General features: G+C 41.5%; 3 protein-coding genes across 6 annotated transcripts in view; 1 reads left to right on the top strand and 2 right to left on the bottom strand.

The window, feature by feature from the left end:
- The first annotated feature begins 1,357 nt into the window (after positions 1–1,357).
- On the top strand, positions 1,358–3,006 carry neurog3 (neurogenin 3). Its single transcript, XM_046071224.1, has 2 exons — positions 1,358–1,515; positions 1,803–3,006. Exons 1-2 carry the CDS (start codon positions 1,403–1,405, stop codon positions 2,476–2,478), a joined length of 789 nt encoding a protein of 262 aa, XP_045927180.1. The 5' UTR covers positions 1,358–1,402; the 3' UTR covers positions 2,479–3,006.
- pdlim1 (PDZ and LIM domain 1 (elfin)) lies at positions 2,911–9,706 on the bottom strand. Its single transcript, XM_046071223.1, has 7 exons — positions 9,448–9,706; positions 7,780–7,931; positions 7,176–7,260; positions 5,839–6,023; positions 4,731–4,879; positions 4,350–4,467; positions 2,911–3,562 (listed from the first exon to the last, which is right to left on the bottom strand). Exons 1-7 carry the CDS (start codon positions 9,538–9,540, stop codon positions 3,376–3,378), a joined length of 969 nt encoding a protein of 322 aa, XP_045927179.1. The 5' UTR covers positions 9,541–9,706; the 3' UTR covers positions 2,911–3,375.
- Positions 9,707–11,707: 2,001 nt separating this feature from the next.
- Positions 11,708–24,967, bottom strand: part of LOC123983762 (sorbin and SH3 domain-containing protein 1) — a 35,214-nt gene continuing 21,954 nt past the window's right edge. For 3 of the 4 annotated variants that reach the window (XM_046070081.1, XM_046070083.1, XM_046070082.1), the window contains exons 16-26: positions 21,447–21,511; positions 21,100–21,270; positions 20,368–20,414; positions 19,765–19,879; positions 19,489–19,614; positions 19,122–19,316; positions 18,363–18,884; positions 17,565–17,660; positions 15,723–15,775; positions 15,460–15,566; positions 11,708–15,134 (exon numbers count right to left, since the gene is read on the bottom strand). In XM_046070081.1, the coding sequence (XP_045926037.1) occupies positions 15,067–15,134; positions 15,460–15,566; positions 15,723–15,775; positions 17,565–17,660; positions 18,363–18,884; positions 19,122–19,316; positions 19,489–19,614; positions 19,765–19,879; positions 20,368–20,414; positions 21,100–21,270; positions 21,447–21,511 (1,565 nt within the window). In that variant the 3' untranslated portion in view covers positions 11,708–15,066. Of the gene's footprint in view, positions 15,135–15,459; positions 15,567–15,722; positions 15,776–17,564; positions 17,661–18,362; positions 18,885–19,121; positions 19,317–19,488; positions 19,615–19,764; positions 19,880–20,367; positions 20,415–21,099; positions 21,271–21,446; positions 21,512–22,726; positions 24,191–24,967 lie in introns of all 4 variants that reach the window. The other variant, XM_046070084.1, reaches the window with a different exon arrangement.

Below are 24,967 nucleotides of genomic sequence, written 5' to 3'. Positions count from 1 at the left end.
CATTGAGTTGTGGCGATAGTGGATATGTTTTTGGAGATGTCATAGCGCACACTTATAGGCTCACATTACAGAAGAAATCCAGCTTTTATTGTTCTGACACACAAGAAGACCCTTTGTACTATCAGTTCACGCAACAGGTTTCACCGTCTCAAATACTCTTTGTTCGGTGGCCCCATGCGTAATTGTCTTTGTCAATTTACCGGAGATTTGCGCTCTAACGCATTAAGTAAATGTTTGTCCAAATATATGTGGCATTAAAAATGACATTTTTAAAATATAGATCAGAATTGGTTAAGCTAAACAGGGAGATATGTTACTTTTTAAAATAACGTTTGGAAACACTCAAGTAAGGGCCAACTTGCAGCAGCTTAATTTTATGCCAAGTTAACCAGGCTTTGCGCACAATCAAATACGCAACTGCATACTTAACAATAAAGAACTTATTTGAAAATGATTGCGGAGATGCTGTTTTTTTTACCTCAGTTTTTTACTACTGTGGTGTACTTGAAGTTGAGTTTAGAAGCCAGTTCGCCATGTTACCATGACCACAATGTATAGCATGTGCCAATATTTTGAGTGCGTAAAATGTGGCATTAGAAGTATCCTAGAATCTCCATAGAGATTTGATAATGTCTGCAATAGCAAACTCACACTTACCATCTACACTCCCGTGCCACATCATTCTTCTAGAGGTTGGTTGTGGATGAATGTATGTGCGTAAAAAGAAGATAGACATATTTATATCACATAATTATATATTTCTTTAGTTTATGTCAGCAACAGCACCTTTTCATTTATGCCCGGAAAACTCCAGCTCCTGCACTCCGGCTGCAATTTTAATGTCCAAAATACAGTCCAGCTTGGAGTCTCAGTGAGAATCTCTACAGTTGTGCATCAGAAACTGAAACCCAAGACAAAGCAAAGCTCCCAGTAGGGTTTTCTACGAAGACGTCTAGCGTTGGCTCAGTGAGATGCAGAAATTACTGGATGACAAACAAGATGTTAATACTACATAATGAACAGTGTGTGAACAGTTACCCCCAAAGAATCGGCTCAGAACCAGCAGCTCCCTGATTTTAATAATATTGCTTCCAGGTAGACTTTTGGGAGTTGATGGTTGATATTCGCTCTCCAGGAAATATCAAGTTTGATCTCAGTTTTTTCATTGTTAACCTGGCATACATATATGGCACTTTTCCACACACGTGTCTGATTGAAAAAAATGACAAAGAATACACAAAGAAATAGGGCACTGCGAATAATGAGAGAGGAGGGGGGTTGGGACGGAGTGGGGGGTGAAGGACGCGCTGCCTGGAAGCTGATTGGCCACTTGACAGGCGCTGTTGATTCAGGAGTCCACCATGCAAAAAGATAAGATAAAGGCCATATAAAAATAACAGAGATGCGCATCCATCCCTCACTGTCAGCTGCACATATAGTATCAGCCGCCTCCAGCTACAAGAGTGGATTTGCGAGGACGACTGGCTGTCTCTTCATCCAAGCATCACCTGTCAAGTAAGTGCAAATATATTCACCCATCTTAAATTCTTTTTATGTTATTTGATCTTTTCCAGATAGTGGTTCAGTTACAAGCTTATTCTGTCTCATTTTATCACTTAAATCTTCTAAAGAAGTAAAAACCTGAATGTACAAAAGTGAACTCATTCTAAAAAAAAAAGACAGACGTTTAGGATGACTCTTTAAAACATTGTTCCCTTGTCTTGGAAAACAGTGATACATGCTCTTTTGCTTTTGTGGCTATGCATCAGAGTTTTGATTACATTTAACTTTAAATTGCACAGGATGTCTCCTAAATTACGGTGCGCCCCCAATGACCTGCACACATCCAGAGAGGCAGGGACGCTCAGCCGGTTTTCTGTTCGCAGCCCAATGAAGGAAGCTGGAGACACTTCAAATGACTCCGGTGAAAATTTGCCTCGAAAACCACTGACTATTATCAGAGGGGAAGCCTTCTCAATGGAAAATCTAAAACACAAAACCAGACGTGAGAAGTGTGGACAGCGGGGCAGGCGCAGGATGAAGGCAAACGACAGGGAGCGCCACCGGATGCACAACCTGAACTCCGCTCTGGACGCGCTGAGGAGCATCCTGCCGGCACTGCCCGAAGACGCGAAGCTGACAAAAATCGAAACTCTGCGCTTTGCCCACAACTACATCTGGGCTCTGACCGAGACTCTGCGCATGGCCGACCAACACGGACACACTCCGGATTACGTACCTGTGGGATCAGATCTCAGCAGCCCAGCGAGTGTTCTGTCTGCGGAGTGGGACTCGGCATCACCTGCAGAGTCTGGTTATATGACTTCAGCTGACTTTGACCCAAGAAACTGTTACACACGCGCTCATGAAATGAACTGTAAGATTTTATCAAGCGGCCAATCCAGTGTTATCCCCGTTACCATTTATTTCAAGTCATTCTGTGGTGAAAGTGATCTCAAAAACACTTGGCACCGTTGACTTTTCTTGACTTCCATCTTTTTGTGACGAACTCGCAATGGCTGCCCATAACTCACAGAAAACACAAAAGTGCTGCCGCTCTCTATGAGGTGAAAAACTTTTAGGCATGTTGCACTTTCAGACGCAGTGATCAGTGATGTCAGAGCAGGTGTCATCGATTGGGATCCTAATTTGCCATGAAACACACGTGCCCATACAGAGCAGAGCAGCATTTTCTGCCTTCAGTGTAAATATATTCTTTAAAAGCACTTAAACAGAGTCACAAAACTGAATCTGTTCAAAATGACTGCATAAGAGGTACTTTCGAAAGTAACTAACTTCTTTGTTTTAGAAAATGATTTCATGACTGTTTCACTCTGTTTTTGCAAAGCAATGTTAAACAGTTTTGATGAAAGACCATGAAGCACAATCAATGATTTAGGAAAACAGAACTGGTTCAAAGATAACATTTATTTGGTAGACATATTCAAATGTGGTTTTGCTGCATAAAAGCAAGTCTATTTATTTAATAAAACTGTAGAAAACGTGTCCCTTGGAGGGAAAAGTTGTCCGGCTTACCATTGTTTCCATAATTCAAAAGAACGTAATCAACATACAAAGACAAATACTACTTAAACTAACTGACCATCATTCAATGCAATGGAAACAGAATTTTATGGAGGGAAAAAAGTGAATGCCGTCATTTTAAGAGTATTCATCACTTTTCCTTTCGTAGAAGCCAAAGTTAATGTGCAAATAAACACTTTCAAAGATGTGTTTCTTTACTGTCCTGAAGCATAATGCAAGAGAAGACAATTTTAAAGTCTTAGGAGTAGCGAGCTAAATGTTGCGATGTCTTGGATTATGTCGTGGTGTCCCATTGTGGCGTGCAGTCCGAGGCGGAGCTCAGTGAGCGCTCTACTTAGGGAAGACAGTGACCACGTCGTAGCCCTCAGGCGGAGTCACTCGCTCGCGTGCGTGCTTCTCACAATAAATCTGGTCCTCCACAAAGAAATGTCCCTTCTGTTTTAGGTTGATGTCGCAGTCTGTACAGGTGTAGCACTCGGGGTGACGGAACTTGTCCCTCAGCTTTACCACCATCCCCCTGAAGATATAAAGATCACATTAAACTTGATTAACACAAAATTCATGAACTGGATTTAAATGATTTTGATTGGTTTTTGATGGTATGTGAGCTTTGAACAGTTAGGAACTACACTACATGGCTAAAAATATTTGGACACCTGAACATTACATCCATGTGTCATTGGTAAACTCATTCCAAAAAGACTGGACATCCACCTGCTGCCATTACAGCCTCCACTCTTCTGGGAAGTTTTTCAACAAAAATGTCTGAACCTGGCCGCAGGGATTTACTCCCATTCAGCCATAAGAGCATTAGTGAGGCCCAACACTGAATATATAAATAAGTCATAACCTAAACCAGGGCTGCAATATTTTTCTTGCTACATCAGGTGCTTCATGCCATTGATGCAAACAGTTCAAGATGCAGAAACAAAGTTAATTTTCATACGTTTCAAAAATGGCACAAACTCTACAAAGAATGAAATGATCGTCACAAGAAACTAACAGTTTTTTAGGGATCCTGATCTAAAACAGAAAACTCCACTCAAATGTAAAACATGTATAGAATATGTTTTGGGAGAAATCCATGAATATGAGCTAACTGAAAGGCAACAGCAGCAACAGGACTTCAGGAAAACAGGTGACACAATTGTCCTGTGGTCTTAACTAAATTCAGCCACAAGGTGGAGACAAACTCCAAACAGAGACAACAACACTGGGGCCCATAATAACATTGGGGCCATTATTGGCTCTGGTGCACTTCCTCAGAGCTGTAAAACAGTATTGAGGAATCATAAAATACTTACACAATCCCGGATCCACATTTGTCACAGGTGGGTAACTTCTCTATGTTCCCCACTGATGACCCAATCTTTGTTGAAGGTGCTTTCACACTCCTGAATCCTGACGGTTTATCAGAGTCGCCTATAAACATCAAACAGAGATAAACAATCTTAACATGCTTTCTGAGGTTCCACTGGTTGTACACACATCTATAGTATTTCTCGTCATTAGAACTTTGTCATTTTAAGCAATAAGTAACCAGGAATGAAACCAAAGAAACAGAAAAACCAAATATATCGGTTTTCTAATGAAAACTGAAAGTGTGTGCCCCAAAGTCATACACTGTAAAAGAGAAATTCTTGATTACCTTTGAGGAAGCTGTGAGTAATAACCAGGATTCGTACCTGTCTCAAGAATCTCCTGAAGCACTTTGAATGAAGCAGATTGTCGAGGAGGCTCATCAGACTCTTGGTTCTCCTGTAGCATCTTGTAAACCTCTGAATCTGCTACTACAGGCGGCCGCTTGCCTGTCTGCGATGGATCTGACGGAGCTCTACAAAGCAAGTTTGTACATTTCAATATGTCCGCAGGAGTCACAGGATGCATAAATGTCAAAACCTTCTCAGGTGACAACAACTTTTGTTTTTATCATCCCTGATGTTGAGACATTGACAGCGTTTCAAGTCCAAGAGAAGCAAACAGAGATGTAGAAGCAAGGACGGTGAGAAAGCAGATTTCTCTTCTTTACTGTGTATACACAGCGTGAAGCAATGGAGCTGTAGCCTTTATACTGGATTGTTCTGTTATTAATTGATCACAAAATACCTGGCAATATTAGCAATAAATATAAAGCAGTGGTAAATATAAGCAGTGGAGCACCTTTTGTTCGGTCTATGCATGCATGTAATAATTAATAATAAGAAAGCTGCCACCACAGTTCTGTGGGAAACACTGCACTTGTCTTGGTCTCAGACACCTTCATTGTTGACTAAAAATAAAATTGCTTCTGTTTAGAAGGATCCAAATTACTAACGTTGATTTGTACCCAGCATTTTGGGAGCTAGCCTAAATCTTGCAAGCTCAATTTTTGCTAAGAGAACTAATCATAACTCTACTGGGAGTGTTGTTCTATCAATGAAATAATTGATTCTTAGATGCACTGCGTGCCTTTGTGAGGCAATATATTACTCATCTAACGTTTAAATATCATTATAAAAAAATAAAAATACATATTATTTTTTTATTATTAAAAAAAAACAATAATCAAACATAAAATACTGTCAGTATTAGATATTGATGAGGTGAGTGAAAATTATTATTTGATTGACCCAGCTCCAACTTCTCTGCAATCGAACTTCCACAGAGACCCTTTTAAACTCAAGCAATGCTTTTACAGCTTTGGTAAAGGACATCAATGGTAATGCATTTCTGTGTTGACTAAATCATGACCCCCTTGGGCTCCAGTCTCAATTTGGACGGGGCTAAAGTGGTGTCATCTCAGACTTATCTTACTTGTTGTTGGGCTCATTAACAGCAGCCATGGTTTGAACTTCGTCCACAGCGGAGTTGAAGCTCTTGATGTTCTCTGAAGAGTAGAGACCAGAGGGGTTGTTGTACTGGTTGGTCACAACTTTGGGGCCAAAACCAGAAAATGGCAGGGCGCTCCTGTTGTGGGTCGAGCCTATGGGTTTCACCTCCTGCAAAATTGTGAGGAACCAAGCAACAGGTGGTGAGTGCAGGTATCAGATTTTTGTGAAAGAACTGGCACTCTGTCTGAATCATGCATAACCTCTTAGTTATGAAATGGTTGTCACAACTTTTGAAGCCTTCAGATGAACTCATCTTATTTTCAAATTCTTTACACACTTGCAGAAACATGCAGTCAACATTGTGATACTATTAACATTACTCAATATTTGAAAACACCCAACCTCTAGCGTTTTCAACAGTGAATTCAATAATGTTGCAACTGCAGACTTTAAAAAACTGAGGCTTGGTAAACTGTTCAACTGAAAACATCAAAACAGACTAATTTGCTTCTTCAACTGCTGCTCCTAGTTTGACTCAAAGTCACACATAATTTAGCAGGATAATGTATGACTGTAGATTATGCCTTAATTATAGCTAAACCTAACGGCCTTGAAAGACAAACACATCATGTCGCTGGCATGCCATCAAAGTGGGCACATAAATACCACCAAATGTAGCTCATGCTTCACAGTGGGAACACGGAAATGCCTCCAAATATAGCTCATGCTTCAAGCATCAGTCATTTAAATTGCAGAATACCCCAGAGTCTCTGCGAGCAAGTAAACTTACACAAAGAAACTGAACACACAACTGTAGCACTGACCGATGTTATAATAGCCTAAAAGGTATGAAGCAATGGTTTAAAATAATAAAACAGTGAAGCGAAATCAAAGTGACAGACGCCACACAAGCGCTTGAAACGTGTGTGGGTGAGAAAAATGCACATCTGTGACTTGTGAAACACACAGAGGTTGGGACACATCACACCGTTTCCTACATGAATTCACACTTTGGCCTCAACTTTCCACTCAGCGGGCAGGAACTGAGGCTTGCGTCAGAGCTTGGCTGATAAATTACCGTCTCCTAGGAAACCTCCTGTTGGGAAGTAAACAATGACTTCATCGTTGGCAGTATTAAACAAAGAAAAAAAAAAGACAAATAGACCATAAGCCTTTGTGGGGGCGTAGTGGGAAAGGAACTTGCAGGCTTCCAGAAACTGTATGGCTACCTGTGAATGGGATTCCCGATTTCAAATCTAAATGGAGGGGGGAGTCATTTTAAACATCCAGCTTTGATACTGAGACAGCAGACACACACACCCGTGGCTCTGATGCAAGATTCATCTTGTACGGATGTGTCCTCCCTTCCTCAGATGAAAGCGGTGACCACAATTTAGTTTCTGACCTGCAGGACAGAGGAGGGACAAGAAGACTTCATAAATATTGTTGCTAAAATCCTGAAAGCACAAAATAAAAATGGTACACATATTGGGTTTTTCCTTTCACAATTTTTCCTGCGTAGCTGCACATGAAAATGATATTGTATCTCTATACCTTGCAGGTATATTCATTTGTTTACCCCACCCTGCTTTCAATACATTCCCTCTTAACTTCAACAAACATATTTGCTTCAAGCTGCTTGTTGTCCATTTCAACATCCACACTGCTTGAGATCATCCGCTGCCACAAAGGTATGATGTAATGCACCGACAGGACACAGAATTACAACACACACACACACACTTACTTCTCGAACAAAAGGTTTCAGTGAAAGAAAAGACAGACTCGCCTTTAAAAATCCTATCATACACATAACGTCACTCCCCAAAACACCTGGATTTTGGCTGAGCTGTCTCCTATTACTCAGTGTTTTTCAGGCCCACGGCTATGCAGATCAAGACTGCTGCATGTTGCTACATCCTACCTGTCTATGGAGAGCACCATCTCCTCTATGCACCCCTTGATCTTGTTCTGAGCTTCCAAGTGAGTCATGTTCTCTGTCGGTTCTCCGTCGATAGCCAAGATCATGTCTCCGATACTTAGGTTGGCCTGGGCGGCTTTACTCCCAGGGGTGACCTACAACACAGGAAACATAATTGATAAAAAATAAAATATAAAACAGCAACCTTTTGGACTGTACGTACTACACATTTTTAAGATTTATTAAGAGCCTGCAGAGTAGGGCTGGAAGTAATGATCATTTTCATTGTTGATTAATTTGTCACTTATTTTCTCAATTAATCGACAGATTGGCCTATAAAATGTCAGAAAATGGTGAAAAATATTGATCAGTGTTTACCAAAGCCCAAAAGGACATCCTCAAATGTCTTGTTTTGTCCACAACTCAAAAGATATTCGGTTTACTGTCATATAGGAGCAAAGAAACCAGAAAACATTCACATTTAAGAAGCTGGAATTTTGACTTCTTAAAAAATGACTCATACCAAATATTTGATTATCAAAATAGTTCGTGATTAACTTAATAGTTGACAACTAATCGATTACTTGTTGCAGCTCCACTGCAGAGGCAAAGCTCTCTGCTGGAATCAAATATAAATATGTAGGCTGTACTTTCAGCAAGATTCTTTCAAAAAATAACCACATAGGTATAAAATAACTTGGAATGTGGGAAACACAGTATGTAAGCAAGATATAATCTTACAGTCTGAAAGCCTCTTTTCTGATCTGCTTAATTCTGCTGGCATATTGTTTAACTTTGACCTTCACACACCTTTCATTATTTACAGTCAGCACAAGGAAAGCCACTTGCAGAGAGGTGTTTCAGGCTGAGGGCCGCTCCATGGTAGACACTTTATAAGAAGATAAAGGTTTGAAGCAGAGAGAGAGACTCTGGCACGGTCTAGGAATTCCTAATCACTTTTCCACGGGTGGGGTGGACATACCACTGCCACAACATTTACAACAGGAACAGGAGCCTCAACTCAGCCAAAGTACACAGAGGAGAGTCATATTCTGTTTCATTACTGTTACACTGCACAGCACGTAATAATAAGGCTTTGCATTTATGTATAGCATGCTGTTACAAAGCAACAGAATGTGCTTCAAAAGCTGTCAGCTAACTCAAATAGTTGCTTAGGAGTTCATCGACACTCAGGGATGACTAATTAACAGTAAATTACAGTTTGGATTTTCGCCTTCTATGTTACGTTATGCTTTTAATTTGAAGTTAGGACGCAGAGAGATAACGTTAAGACAGTGTGGTATATTTCGGGAAAGTTTGTTAAACCTGTAACGTTACACTAAAGTTTACAGTTACATTAAAAAAAAACCCACATTAAAACACAGAGGAGTGAACCACTGGACAAAAAGTTAGCAGAAAGTACAAGAAACCCCAAAACAACATCCAATACTGATAACGATAAGTTAGCTGACGCTAGCTACATTAGAGATATCTGTGTAGCCTGTGAAGTTAGCCTTCTGTTAAAACTAGCTCACGTTAACTAAGTTTCTACCAGCCGGTCTCTCAGTAAAGTAGAGAGGAAACAACGAGAGGTGCAGGTTTTGTCGGGACAAGCCCAAGTGTGGTTACACTGAGTTACAATGCAGCAGCTAACACAAAACATAAACTTACCCGGGAAATAGTCAGTGGCTGCTCGAAGTCCTTTCCCCCAACCAGCCTGAACCCCCAGGGTCCAGGGCCCTGCACGACCACCCGGAGAGGCATAGCAAAATGTTTTTTTATTTTTAAACCAGGGTCGACTGTTAATGTGCTTAAAGATCTGGCTCAGACCACCAACTCTCTTTCTACTGCATATGACATGTGCAGTGGTCGATAGTCAAAAGTCCCTGCCTGGCTCCAGCTCCGCAGCATTAGAGGAGGGGGAGGACCCTCAGGTTACAGTTGGACGAATAGATTTTGAAGTTTCCACGCTGATGAGTAGAGCACAAAGATCGTGTATTGTGAAAATGGATCACTCCGTAATGTGTGTGGGGGAAGCTGACCAAGCTTCCAGGGATGGGGAAAGATGTTGTCATGGTCACAGTCAGAAATTGGCGTACTTTAATAAAATATATTTTTCTTAAAAGACCAAAATCAACAAATCTAGGCTATGTATAGGCTAAGGTCTAATAAAGCTGTGCCAAAAATAATACAACATATACTGTATCAGTTGCACTGGGTGACATCCATCCATCCATCTTCAAGAGCTTCCACCAGCCACCCTCCTGAGAAAACCCATTTCAGCCGCTTGTAACTGCATGATCTAAGTCTTTCGGTCATGACCAAGCCTTCATGACCATAGGTGAGGGTAGGAACGAAAACTGAACAGTAGATCACTGCGTGACATGTTCCCTCAATACAATAAACATAGGAACTGTAGTTTGTTTTGTTTTTTGAGTCAGTCTCACATGAATTGTCCTGCTGCTGTAAATATGCATCTAATGTGTATCAATCTGCAAAAGAGTCCCCAAATCCACTATTTACCACTGAGTACCACTTGCTAAAAACTGCAGTGCCCAGCTGAATCAGGAAATGTTTGCTCCTTTTGAAGAAACAGCAAGAGTACACGTGTGTCCCATATTAAAGATTGACATCTTCAGTTGGAGTGAATAGATTTGGCGCTGATGCCACAGACAGGATAGGGAAGTCAGACAGTGAGAGACAAACCATTGCATTGTTGGTGTTGGTCTTGGGATTTGTTGACAATACGAGAAAGATAGGATGACATCAGACTTATCCTTTAAACGGAGAATAAAATCTAGCCTAAGCATCACACACACATTTAAAAAGTTACTCACAATGTTATGTTTGTTGTGTTCTGATTAGGAAAATAACAGAAGTAGAGAAAATGCAATATTCCCCTCCACTCTGTTCATTCTTGTTGTGAATTTGATACTACCAATTTTTAAACCTGACTGAAACCAGCAAGCTAAACAAAGACATGACTCTTATTGAATTACAGCAAAAAATACCAACTATTCAAAACAAGTAAAATAATTAAAGTGAATCCTTTCACTTTTTTTTCAATTTAAAAGCTTTTATTTAATATCTTTTAAATTCAGCTCAAATGCTTTTAATAAATGGCCTCAGATGGCCATATGGAGTTAACTTTTCGCCTAAAGGAAAACGCTTTCAAAGCAGAGCAGAGTGATCCCTCTTTATGTTTTTCTCCTCTCAGCTGAGCGCCTTTGTTTGTTTTAGGGATGTCGGCCTACCGGTACGTCACCGGTTAATATGCAAGCTTACCATTTATGGTAGAGCTAAATCCCAGGATGTGGAATGTGCCGCTCCCAAAACGTGAATTCCTGCTTAGCCTAGAGGATCTCTGCTGAAAGTGAAGAGAAAAAGCCCCAGGCAGACTGACAGAATGAAACACGTCCTTTCTTGTGGGTTTTACTTAACAGACCTTAAAGTATGCCAGTGGAGTCAATGTAGTGAAGTGAAAAGTAGGCCTACATCAGCTCCTGGCTGTTAACGCCATAAAAATACATCTGTCAACATTGGGATTGTAGGCCTACATATGAGCATAGTTGCCTATACCATAATTATTTATGTAAACCCACTAACATTACAGAAGTCATTCTCTAACATTTATTACTATTTTATTTCACCTATGTAGTATTCATTTCAATAGTTGTCCAGGGTGTAGCCTTAATTGTGTGCTACATTATAAAGAAAAGATAATTAGATAACAATGGGCACTTCACCAACCCAGAGACCAACAGCTCCACCTTTGGCTCACATACATTTGCACCACTCATAATTACACAGCCACAGAGAATGTGCTGCAAGACTTTACTGTATTAACTAACATGCCAAATGACCTTATAAGTTATAAAAATTCACATCTGTTTCTGCTATCATTAAGGAAATCAAAACAGGTAATACGCCAGATGGTTTAAATGGTTTATTAAATATTGCATAATACCGAAGTCACAGCAGTGTATAGTATCTTTATTTTTAATATTGTCAATGTAACAGCACTGCAAATTGAAGCAAACAAACCGAACCTGTTGCAGGTTGTGCGTCTCATCAAACTAGTCCATTCTTATGATTAATAATCATTAAGTTAAAGCATCGTGTCACACTTTAAGGTACTTGCACAGTAACTGACAAGTTCTTAGAAAATGTTCTCCCATCACAGAGACTAGGACTAATGGGGAAAACCATGTTTACATTAAATATGGATACATTTCAGTGATACTCCCCCCCCAAAAAATTACATGAAAATGAGGCACAATTTTGCATCTAACATAAGGCATTATGATCCTCACAAATGGCAGCGTAATGTTCATATGCGTCAAACTTCCTGTGCTCGGTAATGCTCCACTCTGTGCTTTGCCAAAAATCCTTCAGGTAAATAAACCACTGCAAGTGACGGAGGGCTCAATCTGATGCTCCCATCGCTCGCAGTCTATTTTTTATTTTACATATTTACAACCCTTCTTGTGCCATGCTGCTCAATAGTCTGCATGTTCATTCAAGATGAAAATTATTTTATTTATTTTTACATATTATGTGTGCATCGCACCACATTCATACATTCATACATTCTGTGATGTTTTATGGACCACAATAAAAATCTAGAGTGTGTTGTGTTATGACTAAATGAGTGATTGTTTATTTGTCCATCATGTGTGTTTGAGACGGAGCGAAGCTCTCTCCTTTTGTTCGGTCAGGGAAGAAAACAATTCTACAGGTCAACAGACTCCCAAACCTATCAGCACAGTCGTGGGGAGCTGGAGTTACACAGGAAAAAAAATGTTTAGCCAGCAGTGGAGAGAAAAACATGCTTCTGTGGTGTAACAAAATACCTGAAGATTATATCAGTGCTATACAGGCAAACCCATAATGCAGTGTATTGTATTGAGAAAACATTCCCTTGCTGATGTTGGCAAAACTGTCAGTGGCGATCTGCACGAGAAGACACACCTGATTTTGTTCCAACAGCAAACGTCAGAGACAATGACACTGATTGCTACTGAATTTTGGTAAATAATTGTACTTCATCAATGATTAAAACTTCATATAACATTTATGTGGTAGCCACATACAGCTTCAAACCATTAGGTCAATGTTTATCATCATTGCACAACTGTAGCTAACAAACTCAGATGCAAAAACCAACAAAGATACAGTAAACACACTCTTTTAGATCTAGTGAGAGTTACTGTTTTATCTTCTAATACTTCACATTATGTTTCAGAATTTTTTTTGCACAATCATAAAGAGTTAACTAAAAGGCAGGTCCACTGATAGTCTGGCACCATTTGATAAGATATGTGGGGATTGGGAAAAGGCTTCCAGCTTCTTGGGGCATCAGATAGCTCGCCACGTCAATCCTCCTGGCAAAACTAAACTGACTTTAAAATACTTCTTTAGCGGTTGCCCTACAAACTGCATCCATCTGCTAGTCCGAGCAGGCCATAACAAGCACTAAGAATTATTTGCTATTTTGATTTGACAGCTATGCTAAGGACTGGTGAGCACAGTGCAGCAGTTGATGACAACGAGGAATTTGATGAAAACACAAGCAAAGAAAAGCTATCATCTTCCAATCTGTGCATGAAACTCTGTACTCGCAGGACAACAGCTGCGTTGATAGCAGAATTCACAGCCATCTTCCATCAGCAGACTGGTAACCCTGTCATCACTTGTGTTTTCTTTAAGCTATAGGTGGTAAATATTGAGGAGTGTGTTTAGTGTTTCATGCTCTGATTTGATTTGTCAGTCTCTTCTTTTACATTGCATGCAGTATTAATGCTGACCTTATTATTTCAATCACTCCACTAACTGTATTACCTAAGTTGTCGTCATTACATATGAAAATATGTAGCCATATTTTGGAAGGCCTCTTAATGTTTTCTGTACACATTTACATGGCTAAAACATACAATCCTGTCAGTAAGGGCAGGGTTAAAATCTCAATATGCTCTTAAAAATCAGTATTAATATTTCCTAAGACACCTTGTTGGCTTTACTTAAAATATTAAATAGCTTTTTGTGTCATCACTGATTAATCTACTATTATCTTGTTAGGTGGGATCTCCCTAAAAGTCCAAACAGGAAGTTAAGTGCTACCACGCCTGTCCTGTGGTTGCGCTGGAGCCAGGCGTCTACCACCAGCTACCTTACATCCATCAGCAAACAAAGTTTACTTTTACTTTGACAGAAGATATCTAAAAAGGACAAACAAATGGTTTCTGAAAATATAGAATGTGCATATACACAGTTTCTCCTCACTTTTATCAGACATGCAACACAGTCCATGTGCCCTCTATGTGTTTACATGTGGTAGGTGAGAAAAAGGGAAGCTAACAGCACACATTTTAGTGTTTAGCGTCATGCACATGACTGTGTAATCACAACCTCTGGATTTAAAATAAAGGCAATACTGAACCGGTATCTAAATCTTTTGGGTTACACTGAGTTGAATGCTGTCATGTTCTTCAAAAGTAGCCAATACTGACTTTATGATGATTCAGACAAAGTAACAGAAAATAAAACAGGTATGTTAGACCTGTGTGTAAAAGAGCTTCATACATAAGGCTCATTTTCCCAACTCTAAACTGAGGAAAATTGTCTGTTGGACGGAGTCCAAGAATGAACCACCACATTTCATACATGTGTGGTATGTTGATCCAAACACCTGAAGGTTTTCTTTTAGAAGCAACATCTAAGGGACTGAAAATGTCTTTGAATCATGAGAAGCATGCTTTGCATCATACTTAGATAATCGTGATAATCACCTCTGGTCCTGAAAGATAGCTTGTGACAAACAGCTCGAACCCCACATCACATAAAAATACATTCTGAATCCCGTCAAAATCCAGTTCAGGTAATAAAATCCACTCTTCGATCCATACACTGCTCTGCTGCCGGCCTCCAGACTGAGGTGCTACGTAAACACTTGTGTACTGTAAATTACATTGACAAAATTAAGCTATTATCTGTACAATAAAAGCTAGTTAGTGGTAGACTTTCACAGAGAAATTCCACATGTGAAGATGGACGAATTCTGTCAAAAAGTGTGTAGAATATGGTCAAGGTGGACACCATACTGAGGTTTGGGCAGTGAGCTGTCTCCATCTCCGCTACATGCAGTTTGACATACCTCAGGACGAACGATCACTTTCCCAGACAAAATGGATTTGCCTGGCTAAATGACTAAGCTAACCAACAGCCATGCGCGATAGTAATGACTTCCCAAGCTTAACAGGCAACCATGTGTTACAGCCAGATTAGATATCTTTACAGTTTCACCTCCTTCACGTAATTCCCAGGGAAAGTCCCAAACTGTTTTGTCCTCTTTGAGGTACCTTTAGAGAAAAAGAAAGAGAAAAATGGATCAGGGAAAATTCACTAAAAGTATTCTTTCTCAGATTACAGGCTAAAATGACCTTTAAAATCAAGTACAAGGCAAGTGAATATCCACAAAGCACTCAATCATCCGCTGTCATACTTTAGAAACCGTATATGGAAGGATGTGACACAGTGAAAATGACTCTACTTCTCCAAGAGCACTGAGCATGCACATTGCACAGTCCTTTGCTGTCATTCTGCAGAAACCCTATATGGATTAATGTGACACAGTGAGTGTGACTGCACCTCTGAGGAATCTATCCCGAGGTCTGCGACACATACCGACAAACCAGCCGTCATCGCACTTCTCCATGACGCTGACAAGATCTCCCTCCTGCAGCTCCAGCTCATCCTCGTTCTGCGGCACGTAACTGTACAGAGCCTGGAAGCTGGAACAGGATACAGGGAGAAATTGGTAGTCTTGCAAAGCTCAAAAGACATCAAATATGAAATCAGTAAAAATCAAACAGTGTGTCACCTAAGTTACAAAAAAACAAACAAAAAACATGGTGTGAAGCTGAAACTGAAACACAGATCTTACTCACATTCCACAGATGAGACGGCTCGGCTCCGGGCTACTGCTGTGGGACTGGGGTTGCTGGGAAATGATGAGAGATTGTTTACTGGGGTGGGGGTGCAGTCTATGGACAGAGTCATGAGGGTGGTGGGACAGGGTGCTGCAGTACCTCACCGAGGTCTCAGCTATATTCAAGATCTCATTACACACTGCTTCCTAGTAGTAGTAGTAGTAGTAGGTGAAGTCGTCAGAAAAAGACAGACAGCAGCCCCACCGAGAGTCCCGGAAGAGGCCGAGGTAAAGTTGAGTGTGGAGGTGAGAAGTTAGAGAGGGAGATGAGGGGGCGTAGGAAGGTAGGTCCAGTAAGTAGCAAGGAAGAAAAGGAAGTGATCCATTAAAAGCCAGAAGAAAAAGCAGAGGAGACGTTGGTGGAGCCCAGGAGGAAAGGCATGAAAAGGCAAGACACCAGAGTGAGAGCACGGAAACATGAAATATTAGGTCACTTTTTTATTTAGTATGAACATGCAGTATTAAAGGAAAGCTGACAGGTGCAGCTTAAAGAAACTGGGTACTCGCATTGTTGCAGATAGTTAGATGAGAAGATTGATTTCACTCTCATATCTGTTGCTGGTTGCCTAATAGTGATCACCAATGTTCTCACTAGATCTGATCACTTTTAAGACACCTTTGGTGACTTTTTTTTCTTTTAAAAAAGCACAATTCTAGCGTGTTTTTGTGCAAACCTCCTCTCCCTCGAAGAGAGTCACCCATATTTCCAGGTGAATGTGCTCTTAAGTACCTAATACCACACTGTAAAAATACTTTATTACAAGGTCCAGCATTGAAAATCTTACTTGAAAGTATAATCAGGAAAATGTACTTGGATGTACAGAAAATTATAATCATTAGATTTTTATTACTCATGCATTCATGTAAAAGCAGGATACTGCTTTGAACTATTTTGTATCGGACTGCATGTATGGATTTTTTTCATTATGAATAAATCTGCTTATTATTGATTTATTATTTTTGATTATTTATTCGATTGATTATTTAGTTTGTAAAAATTCAACAAATGCCATCACAATTACCAAAAGCCCAAAGTGACACCTTCATAATACTTCTTTGTCCAAACAAATTAATAAAAATTTAAAAGGAAATGCAGCAAGTCTTCACATGTGTGAAGCTGGAACCACCAAATGTGTTTTATGTGTGTTTACAAAAAAATAAAAAATTATGATTGAAATAGTTGCTAGTAAATTATTTGTCAATTGACTTATCAGTTAAACGTTTCAGCTGTAAACTGTTGTAGTTAGTGGTTTAATATAAAACAACGCATCTTATTTTTTTTAGAAACTCTTCATATGTTGTGTGTAAAAATCTTTGCAATTTATAATGTAACCAATAACTAAAGCTTTTAGATAAATGGAGTAAAAAGTACTATATTTCCCTCTGAGATATAGCAGAGTAGAAGTAGAAAGTCACATGAAAATAAAATACTCAAGTAAAATTCCAGGAATTTGCAGTTACTGTTACTCTCTACCCCTGTTAGTTAGTGAGCTTTAGAGGTGCTGGCAGGTGGCTTTCATTAGCTTCAGACAAATTGGGCTAGCTTTTCCCCCCCTGTTTTCAATCTTTCTGCAAAGCTAAGCTAAGCTAAGCTAACTGACTTCTTCCTCCAGCTTTATACTGAATGGACAAACGAGCGATAGTGAACCTCTCATTTAACTTTCAGAAAACAAATAAATGGAAGTTGAAGGTGATGTAAGTCAAATGGATCTTTGAGGGTGATGGGTTAAAAAGTTAAAAAGATGATGAAGTCACTTAACAAATGACTGATTCTTTTTGTAAATCTTCACTGGAGGCTTACCGCAAATGAGTTAACATTGTTGTTGTCTTGGATGTCATACAGCATCACGGGGCTTCTGGAGCTCCGTCCATAATGGTCAGCTTCATTCTTCACAAACTGCAACAGAAAAATGTCATATCAGCAAGGCCATTTCAAAGAGATTTCTCTAGAGATTGCACCATGTCTCCACCTGCTGTAAATATTGTCATAGAGTCAGGTTGCATTTCCCTGTAGGTGGAAATTTTAACCTCGCAACAGCTTTTAAAACGGAAGCCAACATGTGAAGCCTATAAATACTTACTAATAAATATGTCACTGTCCTAAATAAACTTCCAACGGCATCCAAGATATCACACCTCTGCATGGAACAACAACAACATGCAACCAAATGCTGAATTTTATGAAGAGAAAGAAACTTAAGCTCTCAAATCAATCTTAGAAATGCAAGCACAATAGCTCCTTTTACAGTCCTTTACAGCTAGGACACCTGAGACTCCCTATATAAACAATAAAAGACACTGTAAAACATTTGTATGTTAGTAGCGCCTACACACACACACACACTAACATGCAAACTTGCAGCTTTAAGCAGTGTGACCAGTTTTAGCTCATTCTGCCTTCACTAAACCAGCCAAGTCATCCCTGCCATGGGGCTAAAATCAACTTCAGGTCAAATTAACAAGTTAGTCACGTCTTCCACTCATCAATGTCAGCTTCACTACTTCATCGAACATTTATTTTAGGGAATGAAACTGTGGCCAAAAGCCCACGTTGCAGAGTGAGCCTGCGATGCAACACCGCACACCATGCAGAAGATACCTCTGCAGGGCTATTTCGCCTGCTGCCCGGGGCTGCGCGGCCCCTGTCCCCCTCTGTGCCTTCCCCCTCTGTCAATTCCTTCTCCCCCCTCAGCCAGCCCTCCAGCACAGGCCCGCCACAGGGGCTCACACTGCGTGACAGACGTTGGGAGGGAGGGGAGAGCAGGAAGTCCTCCCCCTGAGGTGGGGTGAACGTGAGGAAGGGAGTGGTTGAGTTGGGTCTGGGCGGGTAAGGAGGGGGCAGAGGAGAAGCAGCTGGGGAAGCCATGGGGGAGACGCAGTATGGGCTGCCGGTGATGGGAGGCACGGGGCTGACAGAGAAGGGCGGGGGCAGGTACTCGCCGCAGCGGTAGGACACGGTGGGCAGCGGCGGCAGGGGAGGGGTGGGGGCGGCAGGAGGGCTCCCCCCTCCCACAGTCAGGGAGATCCACTCAGAGGAGATGGCGTGGACCTCGGGGGACACAGAGCGGCGGGGGGAGCGAGGAAGGGGCAAGGGGGAGGTGGTCAGGCGATTACGATACAGCTTTCATGAGAAACATGGGAGGAGGAAGATGGAAGCACAGAGAAGAAGAGGGGATGAGAGAAAGAAAATAAAAGGAAATGAAAGATGAGACAAATTCACTGGACAATTTTTTTTTAATTAAAGGATGGGTGAACATAGAAGGGAATTTCTGGATTCAGAGATGTAGTAGTAAAAAAAAATGTGGGTCAACATCCAGAAATGTGTCCTACGATTGATCTAGTAGTTTGGAGTCCTTACCTGAGGAGAAGCATTGGTGCTGCGCTGGGGCGACTGGCTGACAGGAGGGTCGGGGTACTCCACCCCGTTTTTGACGCGGGGTCGTCTCTGCACTTCTACGTAGGTGACGGGGAAGATGCCCTGGCGGTTGGTGCCTGAGATTTTGCCTTCATACCAGTTCTCATCAACTCTGCGAATCAGCGTGATCCTCTCTCCCTACAGATACATATTTTGCTTCTTTTATTTAGATTCAGAACATTGTTTTCTACTTCTTTGGATAAATGAAGCACGAGTAACAAAAGGATAAAAGCAGTATAAGAAAATCTAAGTTCCTTTAAAGTGCTTCTAAATGTTCTTTAGTTTATAATGGCTAATTCCCACTCAGTACCTTTCTGAAGGACATTTCCACCAGTGTGTCCCCATTGAAGTTAAAGCGGGCGACAGCTTCACCATACTCCAGTACCTGCACTGGGACACTTTTTTTTGGCTGGGCTTTCTCTGTGGGGGGAAGGAGCTGAAGAAGGCAACAAATAACAAAACATACTGAGTAAGAAAATCCAAGTTTATTCACACTGTGCAGCAAATACATAATGCAAAACATCCATAAAACTGTAACGATAAACTGAATAAAACATTATTTCAGTGTCAGAGGGAGCTCACATACCTCCACGTAACTTTGAGGGAAAATGCCAACTCTTCCATGATGTTCCCCTTCATACCAGTTTTGATCCACCTGTCGAATGATGTAGACAATGTCTCCCTTCTGAAATGGTAATTCCCTACAAAAGAGATGAGTTACCCACATGCAATGAAATAAGTAACACATTTAAGTTTGTGTGATTGCATGCAGACCTATGTTTAACAGCACTTTATGGCTAATCTGATGGGTGGGATTTATTCACATTCGAGTACAAGTTAAGTTGTAAATCTATTATCATTATTCCGCTGATTGTATGATTTGTTTTGGCATCATTTTGTCAAAAGTAGCTAACCCCATGTATGAGATAACAGTTAAATTACATGCCAATAATTACAAAAAGTAAGCTCTGCTTATTTGTAAATCTACACTAGGTGAACACAAGGCAACAGAATCATTAACACGTCAACTATTGCAATCTAGCTCAACATCCTTGCAACAAATACCACCAGTTGTGATAATAACAATGAGATGGATAGATTTTTAAAGGTTGTAGTTTCTGATGTTGGACTGGATTGCAATATTGTGTCCAAAGTATTTTTTGGCATTTTTCTGATTATTTCCGCTTACTTTAGAGTTTCCGCTCTGAAGTCGAAGCGAGCCATAGCTGGAGTTCTCTGTGTAGATACGGAAAAAAACTTGGTTGACTCTTATTTTATGATTACAACAACAGACATTTCAATCTTGTACTGAGTCTGTGAAAGTTACCCAAAAGACTAAATACCCTTATGTCACCTTTTCACTATACTCTCTGGGCTTTGTCATTCATGTGTAAAGAAAAAGATTCTTCTGGAATTCAATGGGAGCTTTAAATTGGCCTGTTGTCCTTTCAGTGCCCTGTCAGAACATAAATATTACAGCAATGACAAGAATGATGTGCTTGTGACTGACTGGGTTACTTGTCCTCTAGAGCATGCCCAGTGAAAAAAAAATACTGTGGGTTGTTTGCTGTGAGACTGGACAGCCAAGAGACCAGGCACACCTTGGTAAACACAACAAGGGCACTAACTAATACCAGTGACATTACATCTAGGTATATAGCTGATAAATGTGCACTGTGGAATCGAAGTCTGGAAGTATACTGGAAATTCAGTGATAAACTCAACAACTCATCTTTGGATTTTCTGTAGCTGCTCACACCCTCTGAATTTTTGACCCGGAGAAGAAAGCCATCTGTGTCTGCAGAAATCCCACTGACAAGCCCATCACCCCCCTCCCCAGCCTGCCTCACAAACAAACTGAGAAAGCAGCTGTCATCCTTTTTGTCCTGCTTACAGAAGGATAAGACACCACGCTTTTTACCTCTATGCCTGATTTCCTCTTTTCTGTGTTATCTGTGATGTTGAGCAGGTCTCCGAAGCGCTCGTTGGTGATGAACTGGTGGTGCGTCGGGACAATGCCTGTGTGTCGCCTCGATGCTGTGTCAGCCTCTTCCTGTTCCCGCTTCAGCCGCCGCTGCTCCTCCAAGATTTTCTGCCAGGAAACCAGACTGAACTGTTTGTCCCCTCTAGATATGGGTCTCTTCCCTTCTTTTATTCATGTGACACATTCTTTGTTTTGTATAATGTATGATTTCCTCATTCATAACACAGAACACTTCACTAAAGCATTGTCTGTGAAGGTGTTATTTATGAAAGTTTGAAACTCACCTCTTTGTCCCCATGGCGCCTCCGCAACACGTCATCCTGGCTCTCCCCGTGAACTGGGGACGTTTCTGAAAGAAAAACGGAAAGAGGATCATGCTGTGAAACATTTTCACTGTCAACCTCAAGGCAAATCCAATTCGAGATTTCAAATATAAAATGATAATATTGCAGTCAACTCCTTAATTCCAATGAATAAAATCATAACAATATACAATAAATACAACCACGCATGCTTTAAATGAACAAAATAATCTCTGCAACACTGAAACAAAAAGCATACACACATCCAAAAAGCCAAATGTATTCCTGCATGCACATAGGAATGAATACAGAATGATCCAATGTGTGCTGAAATAACAAATGCAGGAAAGAAAAAAATTTAAACCTACTGTATCTTGGCCCAAAAAAAATAAACATGACATCATGGTTTTACTAATCGACCACCCAGCGTCCATTAGTTTACTGAAGCGTCACTGTTTTTGTATTTGCTAGATATCTTCATGACTTAATTTCTTCCCCACACCACCTTAGATGTTTCATTCTGCGTCCCAGCAAGGGCCACAAGAAACAACTATCAATGTTTCAGATTGGTGTCTGATGCCCAAAGTACCGGCTGTTATGTAAAAGACATGAAAGCAGGGAACATCCTGTCTGGCTAAAACAAACCTTTCATAGTGAGAGAATGAAAGATGGCAGATGTAAACTGTTCCCAAAACAGAAAAAAACCAAAACAGATACAAATATGGTGAGACATCAATTTAAGAGACCGTATGCAATGTTATATCAAAATATCCTGCTTAAACATTACGGAGCACTTCTGGGATTGTAATTTAAGGTAAGGCTTTCAAAGTCATTACTTGTGTAAGGACACGATTTGACATCTCACTTACACCTTAATGATGTAATAAAACACAATTCTGTCTGTGTCGATGTAATGCTTATGCAGGCTCTAGCACTCTTGCATACGACTCAGATCTGATGTCACCAGGCGATATATACATTACCAAAAGCTGCCTGAACCTCCTACAGTCACAGTGTTTTGATGCGTTTGTGGGACAATACTCATTCACAGTGAAATGGAAGAGCACCAAACAGCACACTCAGAATGAGATGGAGGCTTCCCTGTTACTTTGTAAACACAACACACAGACTAGAGATGGAGGGTGGCGCCGTCGCTTTGTGGAGAAAAAGGGACACAAGGTGAAGAGAGAGTCGAGATAAATGAGTGACCACAGAGGGAGGAGTGAGGAGAGTGACAGTGGTGAAAGGATGGAAATAGCCACCTCTGCGGTGAGCGGCCAGCGGCTGCAGTAGGTTCCCGTTGGCATCCAAGCCCTGCCCGTTACTCAGGTGGTCAGTGTTGCTATCCTCCCCGTTACTCAGCCTCTCCAGGACCTCCAGCGAGGACAGGCGCTGAGGGATCAGAGGTCTGACCTCAGGTGACAAAGTGCAGGGCCTCTGGGTGCCCATTGTCACCTTGGTGGCTAACAGAGTCCTACGGGTTAGGTGGGACTGCTGGTTCTTCCGTAACCTGAAAGGAGCAGGGCCCATGAGGAAGAGGTTCCCAGGCAGCGTAGTCTTCTTCTCCACAGGTGGTGGCCTCTCCTGTGCGGTCGTGGCCTGCTGCCTTTCGTGCCTGAGGATGGTGGTGAAGCGAGTGTAGGAGGCTGGACAGGAGCCTTTGCATTTGCTGGGTTTGAGCAGGAGTTGATGGTTCAGGTGGTGCAAGAGGTGATGGTGGTGGTGGATATGGTTGTGTTGCGGAGGGGATGCTGTAAACTGCGCCGAGGGACTCTTTGATTCACTGACAGTTTGCTGGATCAGTTCTGGGGTATTTTTACTGAGGATCTGCTCAACCTCTGCCTCAGTGTTACAGGGGGACTCAGTCCTGACATTGTGTCCGTCCTCTGAGGAGGAGGCCGACTCCTCCACAGTCCCACATACTGGTGACAAGGCCTCCTCCCCACAGCTCTTGCCCTCTGCCTCCAATGGGGAGCAGGCATCTGTCTGGGTGGCGTCGGCTACCAAAAGGGACTCAGCTGACACTGCAGACGCCATGTAGAGGTGGGCGGGGCTGTGGTTGGGGCTGTGGCTATGGCTGGAGTGCAGGGTGGGCAGGGAAGAGGAGCGGCTGGGAGTCGAACTGGACCGCTGGATGATCATTTCAAACTCGCTGACCCGTGACGACACTGCCTCCCGTGGAATGTTACCCCCGCCATCTTCCTCTGACCTTTCACCCTCGTCGGCCTTTGCTTTCTCAAAAAGAGAGGCCAAGCTGCGGACGCTGCCATGGGGGCTGCAGCCGACCGAGCTGGGCCGCTGGATGTGATGCATGGTCCTGTACAGGCTGGAAAACTCAGATGCGCTCCTCCTAATTGCAGGGGAAACATTCCTGAGGCCGTCTGCACACTCTGTGCCACAGCTGGACTTGGAGCCTGAATGTTGCCCACTCTCCCTCTCCTCTGCTTCAGCAAAGTCCGTGTCACATGGCCCCGTGTACAGATCCTCACAGCTGTGGGCCTTCGGGTGCCTGACAGCTTTAGTCCTGCTTTCCTGACTGTCACCACTGGGCGGCAGCAGCTTGGGTTTGAACTTAGAGGGCAGGATTTGCGGTATGCAGGCTTTGGCAGCGGATAGAGGCTTCATACTCTTACACTGGTTACCTATTGCATTACTGGCAAGAACCAATCGACTATTTACAGAGGAGCAGGGTGAAATTATATAGCCATTCCCACCTTTATAATCCACTGGCAAGCATGCAGGACAACAGAATAAACAACATATTAGATTACAATGGTCACAGGTTCACACACACTAAAACAGAGTCAGGCACATTTCTAAAGTAAAGACCAAGTTCCATCAAAAGTAGATGAGAAGAGGAAGCAGACTTGATGCATTGTGCATCAAGTAATAGATGACTGTTATAATAACAGCATGGTACTGCAGTGAGGAATTATGCTTTGTAAAATGTACTGTCTAACAGATTCTTGCATCATCAATATCACTTTAAACAGCAACATAACAAGTGTAACATAAAGTATTAAAACAGTAATATGCCATGAAATGCAATGTGATGTTGGAGGTCATATAGGAATTCTTAACACTGACTGCAGTATCAGTATAATTCAAAAGAATAAAGAAAAAAATATCCAAACCTATTCAAATATTTTCTGTTACCTCTTTGAGTTCGCGTTTCTCCCACATGACTTCTGCCTGTCCCACTTTAACTTCCTACATACATTCTTCTTCTCTACTTTTAGCAATTACGTAGGCAGCTACAGTGATAAATGGCCTGTGGCACCTGTTAATACACTTCTCCCCCACACGGTTGTAAATTAAGAAATGTATCCTGAGTCAACCTGCCCGTAAAATATGATTGTCAAAAACCTCTAACGAGAAATACTAGTGTCAGATCCTGGCTATAGTATGCTCGTGACAGCACCACAGATGGAACTGGGAAATGACACTTTCACATGCTGTGAGACAGTTCTGTAGCATGAGCATGAGAGATCTACCAGAAAAAC

Source organism: Micropterus dolomieu, linkage group LG15 (assembly GCF_021292245.1).
Source record: "Micropterus dolomieu isolate WLL.071019.BEF.003 ecotype Adirondacks linkage group LG15, ASM2129224v1, whole genome shotgun sequence".
Taxonomy (NCBI): Eukaryota; Metazoa; Chordata; class Actinopteri; order Centrarchiformes; family Centrarchidae; genus Micropterus; species Micropterus dolomieu.
This window is presented reverse-complemented; position numbering and strand designations above follow the sequence as displayed.